The following is a 14,451-nucleotide window of genomic DNA, read 5'->3' on the forward strand; positions in this document are numbered from 1 at the left end:
CTTTGCAGGTAAAAACATTCTTTACATGTCACGAAATTTATTGTAACGTTTTTTTCAGGAAATTTTGGAACAATTCTCTTATTGATTATAAAATAACACAAGGCGATGGCTAATCGGACTTCGAAATTATATCTATGACAAAATGAAAAGCAAGAAGGTTGTGACGATGTTAAATCACGAATACCTTGATTCCTGAAAACTCGTGTGTTTCACAGTCAGCTTAGATTAAAGTGTAAATTTAGACAGATTTATCACCTGCAGCCTGGATTATGGCCCATTTTCTAATGTTTTCATTTCTCTTCGTGTGTGTGTGTGTGTGTGTGTGTGTGTATGTGTGTGTGTCCTCCTTCACACTTCTGGCTGTGTGTCCAGTCTCCGTACAGCCCAACACAGAACGCCGGCTCTGCCCCCATCATTTACTCTCCACAGACGCAGCAAGTGAACGTACAGCCTCCCAGTCGGCCGGTAAGAACAACCTCTCCCACAGTAACGAACTGACAAAGCATGGAATTAAAACCACAGTTTGGCCAAAAACAGTTTTCTCTGTGCTGTAAATGTAGCCAGTCAGTCACGGCATGTGTGGTAAACAAATTGTGCGCCTTTAACTTTTACGCTGGAGCTCCTATGCCACCCTGTCTGATCAGGTACATTGGAGTTGCAGGTGTGATGTTACGTGACAGTTCTGATTATTTTAATAACTCAATAACACGCCTGCAGTTTAATTAATAAACTCACATTTCAGCCAGAAGTTCTCATGTTGATTAGAGACAAAACAAATATGTAAATGAATATGTAAAGGTGACTTTACGGTTTATTTATCATGCATTATGCTGCGTTGTACCATGATGTTACTTTTTTGGTGAACGTCTCTCGTGTGTCTTACTTTCTTCAGTTTCTCTGTCTTTGCCACCACCTTCATACAGAGAACTGTCTTTGAAACAGTACAATTCATATCGCCCCCTACGCTTCCTGTAGTGTATTACAGTCTGTCAGAGCGACTGTGTGGATCATATGAACATTATAGAGCTTTTTAAATGAAACAGTAGAAGCCGTATCGCCCCCTACGCTTCCTGTAGTGTATTACAGTCTGTCAGAGCGACCGTGTGGATCATATGAACATTATAGAGCTTTTTAAATGAAACAGTAGAAGCCGTATCGCCCCCTACGCTTCCTGTAGTGTATTACAGTCTGTCAGAGCGACTGTGTGGATCATATGAACATTATAGAGCTTTTTAAATGAAACAGTAGAAGCCGTATCGCCCCCTACGCTTCCTGTAGTGTATTACAGTCTGTCAGAGTGACTGTGTGGATCATATGAACATTATAGAGCTTTTTAAATGAAACAGTAGAAGCCGTATCGCCCCCTACGCTTCCTGTAGTGTATTACAGTCTGTCAGAGCGACCGTGTGGATCATATGAACATTATAGAGCTTTTTAAATGAAACAGTAGAAGCCGTATCGCCCCCTACGCTTCCTGTAGTGTATTACAGTCTGTCAGAGCGACTGTGTGGATCATATGAACATTATAGAGCTTTTTAAATGAAACAGTAGAAGCCGTATCGCCCCCTACGCTTCCTGTAGTGTATTACAGTCTGTCAGAGCGACTGTGTGGATCATATGAACATTATAGAGCGTTTTAAATGAAACAGTAGAAGCCGTATCGCCCCCTACGCTTCCTGTAGTGTATTACAGTCTGTCAGAGCGACTGTGTGGATCATATGAACATTATAGAGCTTTTTAAATGAAACAGTAGAAGCCGTATCGCCCCCTACGCTTCCTGTAGTGTATTACAGTCTGTCAGAGTGACTGTGTGGATCATATGAACATTATAGAGCGTTTTAAATGAAACAGTAGAAGCCGTATCGCCCCCTACGCTTCCTGTAGTGTATTACAGTCTGTCAGAGCGACTGTGTGGATCATATGAACATTATAGAGCTTTTTAAATGAAACAGTAGAAGCCGTATCGCCCCCTACGCTTCCTGTAGTGTATTACAGTCTGTCAGAGCGACTGTGTGGATCATATGAACATTATAGAGCTTTTTAAATGAAACAGTAGAAGCCGTATCGCCCCCTACGCTTCCTGTAGTGTATTACAGTCTGTCAGAGCGACTGTGTGGATCATATGAACATTATAGAGCTTTTTAAATGAAACAGTAGAAGCCGTATCGCCCCCTACGCTTCCTGTAGTGTATTACAGTCTGTCAGAGTGACTGTGTGGATCATATGAACATTATAGAGCTTTTTAAATGAAGCAGTAGAAGCCGTATCGCCCCCTACGCTTCCTGTAGTGTATTACAGTCTGTCAGAGCGACTGTGTGGATCATATGAACATTATAGAGCTTTTTAAATGAAACAGTAGAAGCCGTATCGCCCCCTACGCTTCCTGTAGTGTATTACAGTCTGTCAGAGCGACTGTGTGGATCATATGAACATTATAGAGCTTTTTAAATGAAACAGTAGAAGCCGTATCGCCCCCTACGCTTCCTGTAGTGTATTACAGTCTGTCAGAGCGACTGTGTGGATCATATGAACATTATAGAGCTTTTTAAATGAAACAGTAGAAGCCGTATCGCCCCCTACGCTTCCTGTAGTGTATTACAGTCTGTCAGAGCGACTGTGTGGATCATATGAACATTATAGAGCGTTTTAAATGAAACAGTAGAAGCCGCATCGCCCCCTACGCTTCCTGTAGTGTATTACAGTCTGTCAGAGCGACTGTGTGGATCATATGATCATTATAGAGCTTTTTAAATGAAACAGTATAAGCCGTATCGCCCCCTACGCTTCCTGTAGTGTATTACAGTCTGTCAGAGTGACTGTGTGGATCATATGAACATTATAGAGCTTTTTAAATGAAACAGTAGAAGCCGTATCGCCCCCTACGCTTCCTGTAGTGTATTACAGTCTGTCAGAGCGACTGTGTGGATCATATGAACATTATAGAGCTTTTTAAATGAAACAGTAGAAGCCGTATCGCCCCCTACGCTTCCTGTAGTGTATTACAGTCTGTCAGAGCGACTGTGTGGATCATATGAACATTATAGAGCGTTTTAAATGAAACAGTAGAAGCCGTATCGCCCCCTACGCTTCCTGTAGTGTATTACAGTCTGTCAGAGCGACTGTGTGGATCATATGAACATTATAGAGCTTTTTAAATGAAACAGTAGAAGCCGTATCGCCCCCTACGCTTCCTGTAGTGTATTACAGTCTGTCAGAGCGACTGTGTGGATCATATGAACATTATAGAGCTTTTTAAATGAAACAGTAGAAGCCGTATCGCCCCCTACGCTTCCTGTAGTGTATTACAGTCTGTCAGAGCGACTGTGTGGATCATATGAACATTATAGAGCTTTTTAAATGAAACAGTAGAAGCCGTATCGCCCCCTACGCTTCCTGTAGTGTATTACAGTCTGTCAGAGCGACTGTGTGGATCATATGAACATTATAGAGCTTTTTAAATGAAACAGTAGAAGCCGTATCGCCCCCTACGCTTCCTGTAGTGTATTACAGTCTGTCAGAGCGACTGTGTGGATCATATGAACATTATAGAGCTTTTTAAATGAAACAGTAGAAGCCGTATCGCCCCCTACGCTTCCTGTAGTGTATTACAGTCTGTCAGAGCGACTGTGTGGATCATATGAACATTATAGAGCTTTTTAAATGAAACAGTAGAAGCCGTATCGCCCCCTACGCTTCCTGTAGTGTATTACAGTCTGTCAGAGCGACTGTGTGGATCATATGAACATTATAGAGCTTTTTAAATGAAACAGTAGAAGCCGTATCGCCCCCTACGCTTCCTGTAGTGTATTACAGTCTGTCAGAGTGACTGTGTGGATCATATGAACATTACAGAGCTTTTTAAATGAAACAGTAGAAGCCGTATCGCCCCCTACGCTTCCTGTAGTGTATTACAGTCTGTCAGAGCGACTGTGTGGATCATATGAACATTATAGAGCTTTTTAAATGAAACAGTAGAAGCCGTATCGCCCCCTACGCTTCCTGTAGTGTATTACAGTCTGTCAGAACAGTAGAAGCCATATCGCGTATTGCTGTATATGTGTATTGTTGAAGCTCAGAGCTCAGCGTTCAGCACAGCAGCTACTCATTTTCAGGTCTCAGGCACGAAAGCTGGCTGCTGTGTTTCCTCAGTTTGGTTTAGGGCTTGGTTTTCTTGGCTTTCTCAGTTTTCTCAGTCTGAGACTCGGCGGCTGCTTAATTTGTAGCTGCTCCAGCCGAAGCTTCTAAACTTCTGAAATGCCCCTTTAACACTTTATCCATGAGGCGGATGAGTTCTGTGTGGTTCTTGCACTGAAAATATAAACACAACTACCCAGCACTTTGCCAGTTTGCTAGTTTTAGTCTTGCAGTAAATAATATTTGACATATTTAAAATTGCTTTTAAATTTAAAATGTTTAATTTGTTTAATTAAATGTACATATTGTAATGATTTTTGTGGCTGATGAAGAACACCAACCCCCCCAACCAACCCCAACCCCCTCAAAGCCCCCCCCAGCAGTGCCACCATGGCATACTGGGGGACCGCAGTCCACAGGCTGAAAACCACTGTCACAGAGCATTGAAGAGCGCTTATATTTTGAAGTAGACAATATTTTGATTTGCCTTAATCAGCGCTTTTGGTGATTGACCCATCAGCAATAAAAATCCGACCTCATCGTTTTTGCATCGTTCTGCTGACACGGGAGTGTGTGTGTGTGTGTGTGTGTGTGTGTGAGAGAGAGAGAGAGAGAGATCTTGCCTTGATGCAACATAAATGAATCACTGTCCTGTGGATGCTGAAAGCCATTTTAAATGCCAGAAAGGTTCTAGGTAGTTCATGATCATCTCTTTCTTCACTCTAATCTCTCTCTTTCTCTCTCTCTCTCTTTTTCCTCCTTGCTGTTTCCTCTCTTGCTGCTGGTGTCTCCCCCATGCCTGCTCCTGCACCTATTCTCTCTGCATCAGTTTGTGACGGGGCCTCGACCCACCCACCACCAGGTAACCCCTCAGCTTTGTTCACACATCAGCGACCGATGTACAGCAGGTTTAACATGTGACGGTTGTCCTGGGAGTTTCTACCCTGTTATTAAGGAGTTATTAAGGGTGTGAATTCAGACTAATTCCGATATGCGAGTCTCTGTAAGGGCTAATGAATCGATATGTGGTTCGTCATTGAGGAGGAAGGCGTTAGTCTAGTACAGAGACGTGTGGTAGGTGTTCGTGCTGGATGAGCAACAGTGGCTGCCTCTTCAGGGCAGTTAGTGAACTAACAGAGCTGATCTACATCACGCTGGATGCTGAAGGGGACTCCTCGTCTTCTCCGCAGGCTCTCAGTGGGCGATGTGCCTGTTTATGTCAGTCACGTCTTTGGCGGCGGCTCACGTTCAGGCTCATAACCTAACGCACTTTCTCACAGATGCCATGAAAAGCTCTTAATCTTTATATTTTCTGTTTTCTCTCAATGAAACGTAAGAACCGCCCAACCAGTGAGCTCAGTGTTTGAATAACCGAGCACTCGACGCCCCACCGCCGCCTCCCTCATCATCTCAGTGCAACAGGGTTTTAAATATAGTTTATAACGCTATGATTTGAATGTTTACGGAGTTGATATTTTGCACCTCAAGTGTATTTTTTTTTTCAACGGTGTAAATGTGACCTAGACATGAACTTACTGACCAGTCACTGTCACCTCTGCCTGTCTTATGAGGAGCTAATGATGTCTTTGTCTCTTAAAGACGTTCAAAATAAAAAAAATAAAAATAAACACACTGTGAATGTTTTGCATTTTCATTAGAGATCCATTGCATGCAGCCTTTACTGCACGCTGGAGAGCGTTTGGGATATGTTTCTCCAAAAATACTAAGAAAAATCATCTGTTCTTGCCACTGAGCACTCATAGTGGACAGGACAGGACAGCCCCAGCAGCAGTAAGCAGTGGTGAGGTAAGTAGCCGGAGACGCCTGTCCAGCGCTGACCGTCCGTCCTGCTGCGTGGACGATAAACAGTAGCAGACCTTTTACAGATTTGCGGACGCAGCTCGGCTGGTCGTTTGCACCTTTCAGTCACCTGGCTGTTTACAGTCTTCACAGACTATAAATAGAGGTCCAGCAGGGTGGCCTTTCCCTGCACACGAGCACCACGCCGCTGTCGTCAGCCTCCGCCTCGGAAGTGTGTGTGTGTGTGTGTGTGTGAGGCCAGATGGAGGCAGAACAATGGAGCTTTCTGCTGCAGTAACATTATGTTGAAATGCGACGGAGGCTAAGAACTTTCATTCATCCCACACTAGCAGGAATCAGCGGCATGCTGGGTGGTGTTAGCTGTGCTCGTCCCTTTTCTCAATGGCACAAACACACAGCTATTCTTTCTTCCTGCAACCCAGGCATGCCAGCTCTCCCTTTCTGATTTAACTACTGCTGGGGAATTTTATTTTCTAGTTTTCCGTTTACTGTCTTGGTTTTAATTGTTATCCGTTGTTAAAGCTGAAGAGTTTAAGAAGCCACCTCCATTTCTGTTCTCGTGGTTTGAGCAATTACACCAAATGACCTAACAACACCCCTGAGGAGGGCATCCTGGGACAGAACTCAGTAAGGTATTTATGACAGGATTTAAATGTCCCACTCTGTTCTGTATGGCTCTACTAGGGGTGGGGGGTCAATTGCATGGCATGAAAGTGGTGTCTGAGCTGCTGTTCAGATTGGGGTGAGACTAAGGCAGGTGTACTGAAAAGCTGTGTGTCTGAGCTGCTGTTCAGATTGGGGTGAGACTAAGGCAGGTGTACTGAAAAGCTGTGTGTCTGAGCTGCTGATCAGATTGGGCTGAGACTAAGGCAGGTGTACTGAAAAGCTGTGTGTCTGAGCTGCTGATCAGATTGGGCTGAGACTAAGGCAGGTGTACTGAAAAGCTGTGCGTCTGAGCTGCAGATCAGATTGGGCTGAGACTAAGGCAGGTGTACTGAAAAGCTGTGCGTCTGAGCTGCTGATCAGATTGGGCTGAGACTAAGGCAGGTGTACTGAAAAGCTGTGTGTCTGAGCTGCTGATCAGATTGGGCTGAGACTAAGGCAGGTGTACTGAAAAGCTGTGCGTCTGAGCTGCTGATCAGATTGGGCTGAGACTAAGGCAGGTGTACTGAAAAGCTGTGCGTCTGAGCTGCTGATCAGATTGGGCTGAGACTAAGGCAGGTGTACTGAAAAGCTGTGCGTCTGAGCTGCAGATCAGATTGGGCTGAGACTAAGGCAGGTGTACTGAAAAGCTGTGTGTCTGAGCTGCTGATCAGATTGGGCTGAGACTAAGGCAGGTGTACTGAAAAGCTGTGTGTCTGAGCTGCTGATCAGGTTGGGCTGAGACTAAGGCAGGTGTACTGAAAAGCTGTGCGTCTGAGCTGCTGATCAGATTGGGCTGAGACTAAGGCAGGTGTACTGAAAAGCTGTGCGTCTGAGCTGCTGATCAGATTGGGCTGAGACTAAGGCAGGTGTACTGAAAAGCTGTGCGTCTGAGCTGCTGATCAGATTGGGCTGAGACTAAGGCAGGTGTACTGAAAAGCTGTGCGTCTGAGCTGCAGATCAGATTGGGCTGAGACTAAGGCAGGTGTACTGAAAAGCTGTGCGTCTGAGCTGCAGATCAGATTGGGCTGAGACTAAGGCAGGTGTACTGAAAAGCTGTGCGTCTGAGCTGCAGATCAGATTGGGGTGAGACTAAGGCAGGTGTACTGAAAAGCTGTGCGTCTGAGCTGCAGATCAGATTGGGCTGAGACTAAGGCAGGTGTACTGAAAAGCTGTGCGTCTGAGCTGCTGATCAGGTTGGGCTGAGACTAAGGCAGGTGTACTGAAAAGCTGTGCGTCTGAGCTGCTGATCAGGTTGGGCTGAGACTAAGGCAGGTGTACTGAAAAGCTGTGCGTCTGAGCTGCTGATCAGGTTGGGCTGAGACTAAGGCAGGTGTACTGAAAAGCTGTGCGTCTGAGCTGCTGATCAGGTTGGGCTGAGACTAAGGCAGGTGTACTGAAAAGCTGTGTGTCTGAGCTGCTGATCAGGTTGGGCTGAGACTAAGGCAGGTGTACTGAAAAGCTGTGCGTCTGAGCTGCTGATCAGGTTGGGCTGAGACTAAGGCAGGTGTACTGAAAAGCTGTGCGTCTGAGCTGCTGATCAGATTGGGCTGAGACTAAGGCAGGTGTACTGAAAAGCTGTGTGTCTGAGCTGCTGATCAGATTGGGCTGAGACTAAGGCAGGTGTACTGAAAAGCTGTGTGTCTGAGCTGCTGATCAGATTGGGCTGAGACTAAGGCAGGTGTACTGAAAAGCTGTGCGTCTGAGCTGCAGATCAGCTTGGGCTGAGACTAAGGCAGGTGTACTGAAAAGCTGTGTGTCTGAGCTGCTGATCAGGTTGGGCTGAGACTAAGGCAGGTGTACTGAAAAGCTGTGTGTCTGAGCTGCTGATCAGATTGGGCTGAGACTAAGGCAGGTGTACTGAAAAGCTGTGCGTCTGAGCTGCAGATCAGATTGGGCTGAGACTAAGGCAGGTGTACTGAAAAGCTGTGTGTCTGAGCTGCTGATCAGGTTGGGCTGAGACTAAGGCAGGTGTACTGAAAAGCTGTGCGTCTGAGCTGCAGATCAGATTGGGCTGAGACTAAGGCAGGTGTACTGAAAAGCTGTGCGTCTGAGCTGCTGATCAGATTGGGCTGAGACTAAGGCAGGTGTACTGAAAAGCTGTGCGTCTGAGCTGCTGATCAGATTGGGCTGAGACTAAGGCAGGTGTACTGAAAAGCTGTGCGTCTGAGCTGCTGATCAGGTTGGGCTGAGACTAAGGCAGGTGTACTGAAAAGCTGTGCGTCTGAGCTGCAGATCAGATTGGGCTGAGACTAAGGCAGGTGTACTGAAAAGCTGTGCGTCTGAGCTGCTGATCAGGTTGGGCTGAGACTAAGGCAGGTGTACTGAAAAGCTGTGCGTCTGAGCTGCTGATCAGGTTGGGCTGAGACTAAGGCAGGTGTACTGAAAAGCTGTGCGTCTGAGCTGCTGATCAGATTGGGCTGAGACTAAGGCAGGTGTACTGAAAAGCTGTGTGTCTGAGCTGCTGATCAGATTGGGCTGAGACTAAGGCAGGTGTACTGAAAAGCTGTGCGTCTGAGCTGCTGATCAGATTGGGCTGAGACTAAGGCAGGTGTACTGAAAAGCTGTGTGTCTGAGCTGCTGATCAGGTTGGGCTGAGACTAAGGCAGGTGTACTGAACGCTCTCTCTCAATAAAACCATCATTATTTCTGCAAACCCCGGCCTCCTGAATCTCTTCCATGGCAAGATCAAAGATTTTCTACACTACTGGGACTTTCTGCATGTTGCGGTCTTGCGAAATCAGTCCACTTGCCCTGTTTCAGAAAGTTAATGATTAGTGCTTATGCAACGTTTTTCCAGAGAACCTCTTGTCAGGACTGTATTGGAAACCTTTTGCTGATTCTTACTGTAAGTGGGTTTATTTCCCGTCTAAACTCACTCACCTTAAACTGACTGCAGGAAGAATGTAGCTGTTTCTACAGCACAGTAATGTTGCTGAAATTCGATCCTTCACTGGCAGTGTCATGGTTTTATTCCTCTGCTCCTGAAAATGTACAAAATTCAATCGAGTTTGGGTAAAATATGATCATGCTGGACTGACAGTTACACTATGTTGCCAAAAGTATTTGGTCGTCTGGCTTCACACGCATATGAACTTGAGTGGCATCCCATTCTTAATCCATAGGGTTTAATGTGATGTCGGCCCACCCTTTGCAGCTATAACGGCTTCAACTCCTCTGGGAAGGCTTTCCACAAGGGTTAGGAGTGTGTTTATGGGAATTTTTGGCCGTTCTGATGTTGGACGAGAAGGCCTGGATCACAGTCTCCGCTCTATTTCATCCCAAAGGTGTTCTATGGGGTTGAGGTCAGGACTCTGTGCAGGCCAGTCAAGTTCTTCCACACCAAACTGGCTCATCCGTGTCTTTATGGACCTGCTTTGTGCACTGGTGCTCAGTCATGTTGGAACAGGAAGGGGCCGTCCCCAAACTGTTCCCACAAAGTTCTGAGCATGAAATTGTCCAAAATCTCTTGGTGCTGAAGCTTTAAGAGTTCCTTTCACTGGAACTAAGGGGCCGAGCTCAACTCCTGAAAAACACCCCCACACCATGATCCCCCCTCCACCAAACTTTACACTCGGCACACTGCACTCAGACAAGTACCGTCTCCTAGCAACCGCCAAACCCAGACTCGTCAATGGGATTGCCAGACGGAGAAGCGTGATTGGTCACTCCAGAGAACACGTGTCCACTGCTCTAGAGTCCAGTGGCGGCGCTTTACACCACTGCATTCCACGCTTTGCATTGCGCTTGGTGATGTAAGGCTTGGATGCAGCTGCTCGGCCATGGAAACCCATTCCATGAAGCTCTCTACGCTGTTCTTGAGCTGATCTGAAGGCCACATGAAGTTTGGAGGTCTGTAGTGATTGACTCTGCAGAAAGTCGGTGACCTCTGCGCACTATGCCCCTCAGCATCCGCTGACCGCTCTGTCATTTTATGTGTCCGATCTTCGTGGCTGAGTTGCTGTCATTCTCAATCGCTCCTGTTTTGCTGTAACACCTCTAGAGGGCAGCAGTGAGTAATGTTTGTTCATTTGAGCTCGAGCTGTGTCGCCAGTCGGGGGCTACTATGTGTCAACCAAGCAAATAACCGTTCAGCGTCTTTTAGACTTTAGACCACTTTAGGCTTGTAAAATACTATATGATCAAATGTTTTCATTTAGAATTAATAATAATCCAAATAAACAGTTCTTCCTCCAAGCATTGTAGCTGTTGACAGTCGGCTATGGTTGTTTTTTTTAAATAGTGGCGCTTTAGAGTTCAACTGATGCATACAGTAAGGAATATGAAGTATTTTAACGAGGCTTAGCCAATCAGATGTTAGATTGTTTTATCCGTTAATAATCTGACTAATAGCCCAGTCGGAATTGAAAACGTCCTTGTTCTTCAATAATTGCGCAGAGTGAACAGGACTTAATTGCTTATTGCTACTATTACATACTAATATTACTGTTAATTATCAGGCCCAGTTTTTGAATTGAACATTGCGTGCTGTCTTAAGCTTGTCTTAACCTGCGCAAAGTAGTCTACTCTGTTCTTATGACTTAAAAAATATATATGTTGTGTATAATAAAATTTCAAGATATCATGTATCGTTATATTTTCGGCATATTGCCTTATACACCTGATCGGCTCTGATACCGATCATTGAGATTGGCTCAGGATGTCCCTAGATTGGATGACCTTAAGCTCTGATGCTAAACCTTGAGTTTTTATCCAGTCCATGCTGACGTCCCGGGGCTGAACTGTGGTGGAGGCCTGACATTTAAAAAGAGCTGAGCTGGAGGTCGGACTCCACACAGCCATGTGCTCCTGCCCACGTCCACAGCAGCCTGTCAGCACCAGCTCCTATAGGCCATTCAAAACCCAGCAGAGCGGAGAGCCGAGAAGGAGCGGAGGCTCATATCGCTCACACACAGAGGGCTGGCTGGCTGCAGCTGAATGTAGGTCAGCTGTGGGAGTGCCCGGAGAGTGGCCCCTAGATGCACATAGACCACCATTCAGAAGTGTGGAGTCGCTTGTCTTGTTAATAATCAATATTACAATATTATCAACAATAATAAGCGTGCTTCACTGTCACTTACAGCCTCATAAGACTTATTGCTTTGACAAAATAATATATGATCATATCCTTTAATTAATAATAACCAAATAAACAGTTCTTCAACCAAGCAGTGTAGCTGTTAACGGTCGGCTATGGCACTTTAGTACACAGTTCAACAGGTATGCACAGTGAAGTATGTCAGGTATGTTACTACAGCTTCAAACGAGGCTCAGCCAATCAGATTTTACAACCAGAATCTGGTAATAATCCGACTAAGAGCTCAATCAGAGTAGTCTAGTCCAAATGAGGCCATTCAGAATACAGTTTCTATCCGATTGATCGAGGTGGGTAATCCTGTAAATAATCCGTTAAATAGAAGAATAATATCCGTGTAAGCGCCTGTATCCGATTACATTCCCTATCGGAAAGTTTCAGTCCGTTCTGCATGAGCGTCGCGTCACAGTGAGAGTTCATACCGTTCAACACGGCGGAGCAGAAACTGGTCTGCAGAGGAGACGAAGTTCATGCTCTGATCTTTAAAAGACGGCGGCGGGACGGACGTCCAGCTTATGCGTCTCAGAGCACGACGTCTTCCTCTCGGACTTCTTTAATAAGGACGTGTGAAGGACGTTTTCCTGAGTCTCACTCTGACCGGACTTAAGCAGTAGAACCCGAGAAGGGGTGTGTTTTCGCGAAATAACATCATGGCTGTGATTTGGTCGCTGTAGATCATCACAGCCGTGATGTTATAGGTTTTTGTTATAGGGTTTTGAGAACGCTGTCCAGGGTGGAGGTTTTTAAAAAACGCTCACATTAAAGTCAGAGTCAACACACATCATTCAAATCGATCAAAAAAATCTCGAAAAACCTCCCTGCCTGTTCAGGATTGTGTAGACGTATTAGGAACTGGTGGTGAGCCGTGGCAAAGTAAACAAACTCACAGCTAAAGTTTTATTCTCCAGAGAAAATCAGACTGAATCTGTGAGAGATTGATTCTGATGATCAATCAGTTAATGATCAATATTCTCTCTCTCTCTCTCTCTCTCTCTCTCTCTCTCTCTCTCTCTCTCTCTCTCTCTCTCTCTCTCTGTAGTTTCTGCACAGGGCTCAGATGCAGACGACTCGTGCTGCTCTCCCTTCGAACGCTCCCTCCATCCGGCCCGGCTCTCAGACTCCAGCAGCCGCTGTTTACCCCCCCAATCAGACTATCATGATGACCATGACCCCGATGCCCTTCCCCTCACAGACTGCCCAGTACTACATCCCACAGGTACACTCCACCCTCGCGAGACGGACCTTAGCCTTTAAAACAGCTGTGATGCTGAGGTGGTTTTTTTTAGCTTATTTACTTAAAGACTAAGTTTGTAAATAATTTGGAGAAAAACAGGATCTCACATCTAAACACTGGTGTAATAGTGGTGAGAGTCCTGGAGCTGGATATTAAAGTAAAGCATTACAGTATTGACAGCTTCATGTTCATGAAATTTCTCAGTGTACCCAAACTTTTAAAGGGCACGGTTCATGTGTTTTTGGCAGCTACGGTTAATTTTCTCTTCCATAATGAGCTGAATGTTCCGTTTCACCTGCTCCTTTTCCCACATTTTATAAGCGTTTTTAAACAGTGACCTGGTCAGTTCGATTTTTTTTTGCGCACGTTAGATTTAAAAAGATTTTAAAAACATTTCTGGGTTCATTTTTCGTTCCCTGTGTGTTTTGCTGATGGTCGTCGTATCTGAGGTGACGCTGAACCTCAACTCTTTCTCTGCTCTGTCATCAGTACCGTCACAGTGCACCTTACGTCGGACCCCCGCAGCAGTACTCCGTGCCTCCCCCAACCTCCGGAACCTTCTACTCTGGGCCTGGACCAGGAGAATATCCCACACCATATGGTCAGTACAGACGTACTGGAGTATTCACACGTTAAGCCTGTGATTCAGACTCCGGTGCTTCTCCAGAAGGAGTTTGTGCCTCCCGACCAGCTGGTTTTAGTTACTCGTGGTTATTTTCAGCCCATCTGACTGATCTGATCTGTCAGCGCTCCAGAATGTTCCTCTCAGTAGCTGTTTTGATCAGTGACTCATATGAGCAGGAGCACATCGGTGCTGTGACTCACTGTTTCTTTTGTTAGAACCGCAGTGTCGGGGGACCCGTAAACGCTTGTAGATGGACGAGGGTTTATTTGTGGGTGCAGTGCTGCGCAAAAGGCCGTCGTTCATCTATTTCGTTTTCATTTAGTGTTCATTTTCCAACGTCACTATATTGATGACGTCATCATATTTTCACAGTACATTACAAGAAAGCCTGAGTATAATTAAAAATTTCAGTGTTTATTGGGTTCACCGTTTGCCTTCATACAGCTTCCACTCTAATTGGGAGACTTGATTTCAGTTTTTCAAACAACTGCAGCCACATTTTCATGCCTCCAAAGTTCAGTCGTAGAAGTTGGTTGCGTTTTCTGTTTCTCACAGTCCAAATACTTCATGGGCATTTAGTCTCGTTTTTAGCAAGCTCACAACTAAGAGCCGACGGTTTCAGCTTCCAAGCATAATAAAACCGTATATGTATCGCTGTTGTTGGAACAAAACCTCGTATCTCCATCTTTGCCGTTTTTCAGTTTTTGACGTAATTTGAAAATACCGATTACCCTTTACATTGTGTGTGAACTTCATGACCAGTGGACCAAAAGAATCGACCCAAAATGACTTGGAAAAAGTTCTGGTTCCATTGACTTGCATTAAAAGTAAAGTAGGTTTTTTGCTTCTCCTGTGAAGTCACCAGTTTGGAGATACGAGGTTTTCATCGGACGACAGCGA

The 14,451-nt window shown here is 45.4% G+C and overlaps 1 protein-coding gene across 3 annotated transcripts in view; it reads left to right on the forward strand.

Annotated features, from left to right (window-relative positions):
- The window catches only part of eif4g3a (eukaryotic translation initiation factor 4 gamma, 3a), a 90,604-nt gene that overhangs the window by 27,467 nt on the left and 48,686 nt on the right, over window positions 1–14,451 (forward strand). For all 3 annotated transcript variants that reach the window (XM_037532216.1, XM_037532214.1, XM_037532215.1), the window contains exons 4-7: window positions 373–465; window positions 4,964–4,996; window positions 12,732–12,908; window positions 13,416–13,527. In XM_037532216.1, coding sequence (XP_037388113.1) covers window positions 373–465; window positions 4,964–4,996; window positions 12,732–12,908; window positions 13,416–13,527 — 415 coding nt within the window. The remainder of the gene's footprint in view (window positions 1–372; window positions 466–4,963; window positions 4,997–12,731; window positions 12,909–13,415; window positions 13,528–14,451) is intronic.

This window comes from Pygocentrus nattereri, chromosome 21, assembly GCF_015220715.1.
Source record: "Pygocentrus nattereri isolate fPygNat1 chromosome 21, fPygNat1.pri, whole genome shotgun sequence".
NCBI classification, from domain to species: Eukaryota; Metazoa; Chordata; class Actinopteri; order Characiformes; family Serrasalmidae; genus Pygocentrus; species Pygocentrus nattereri.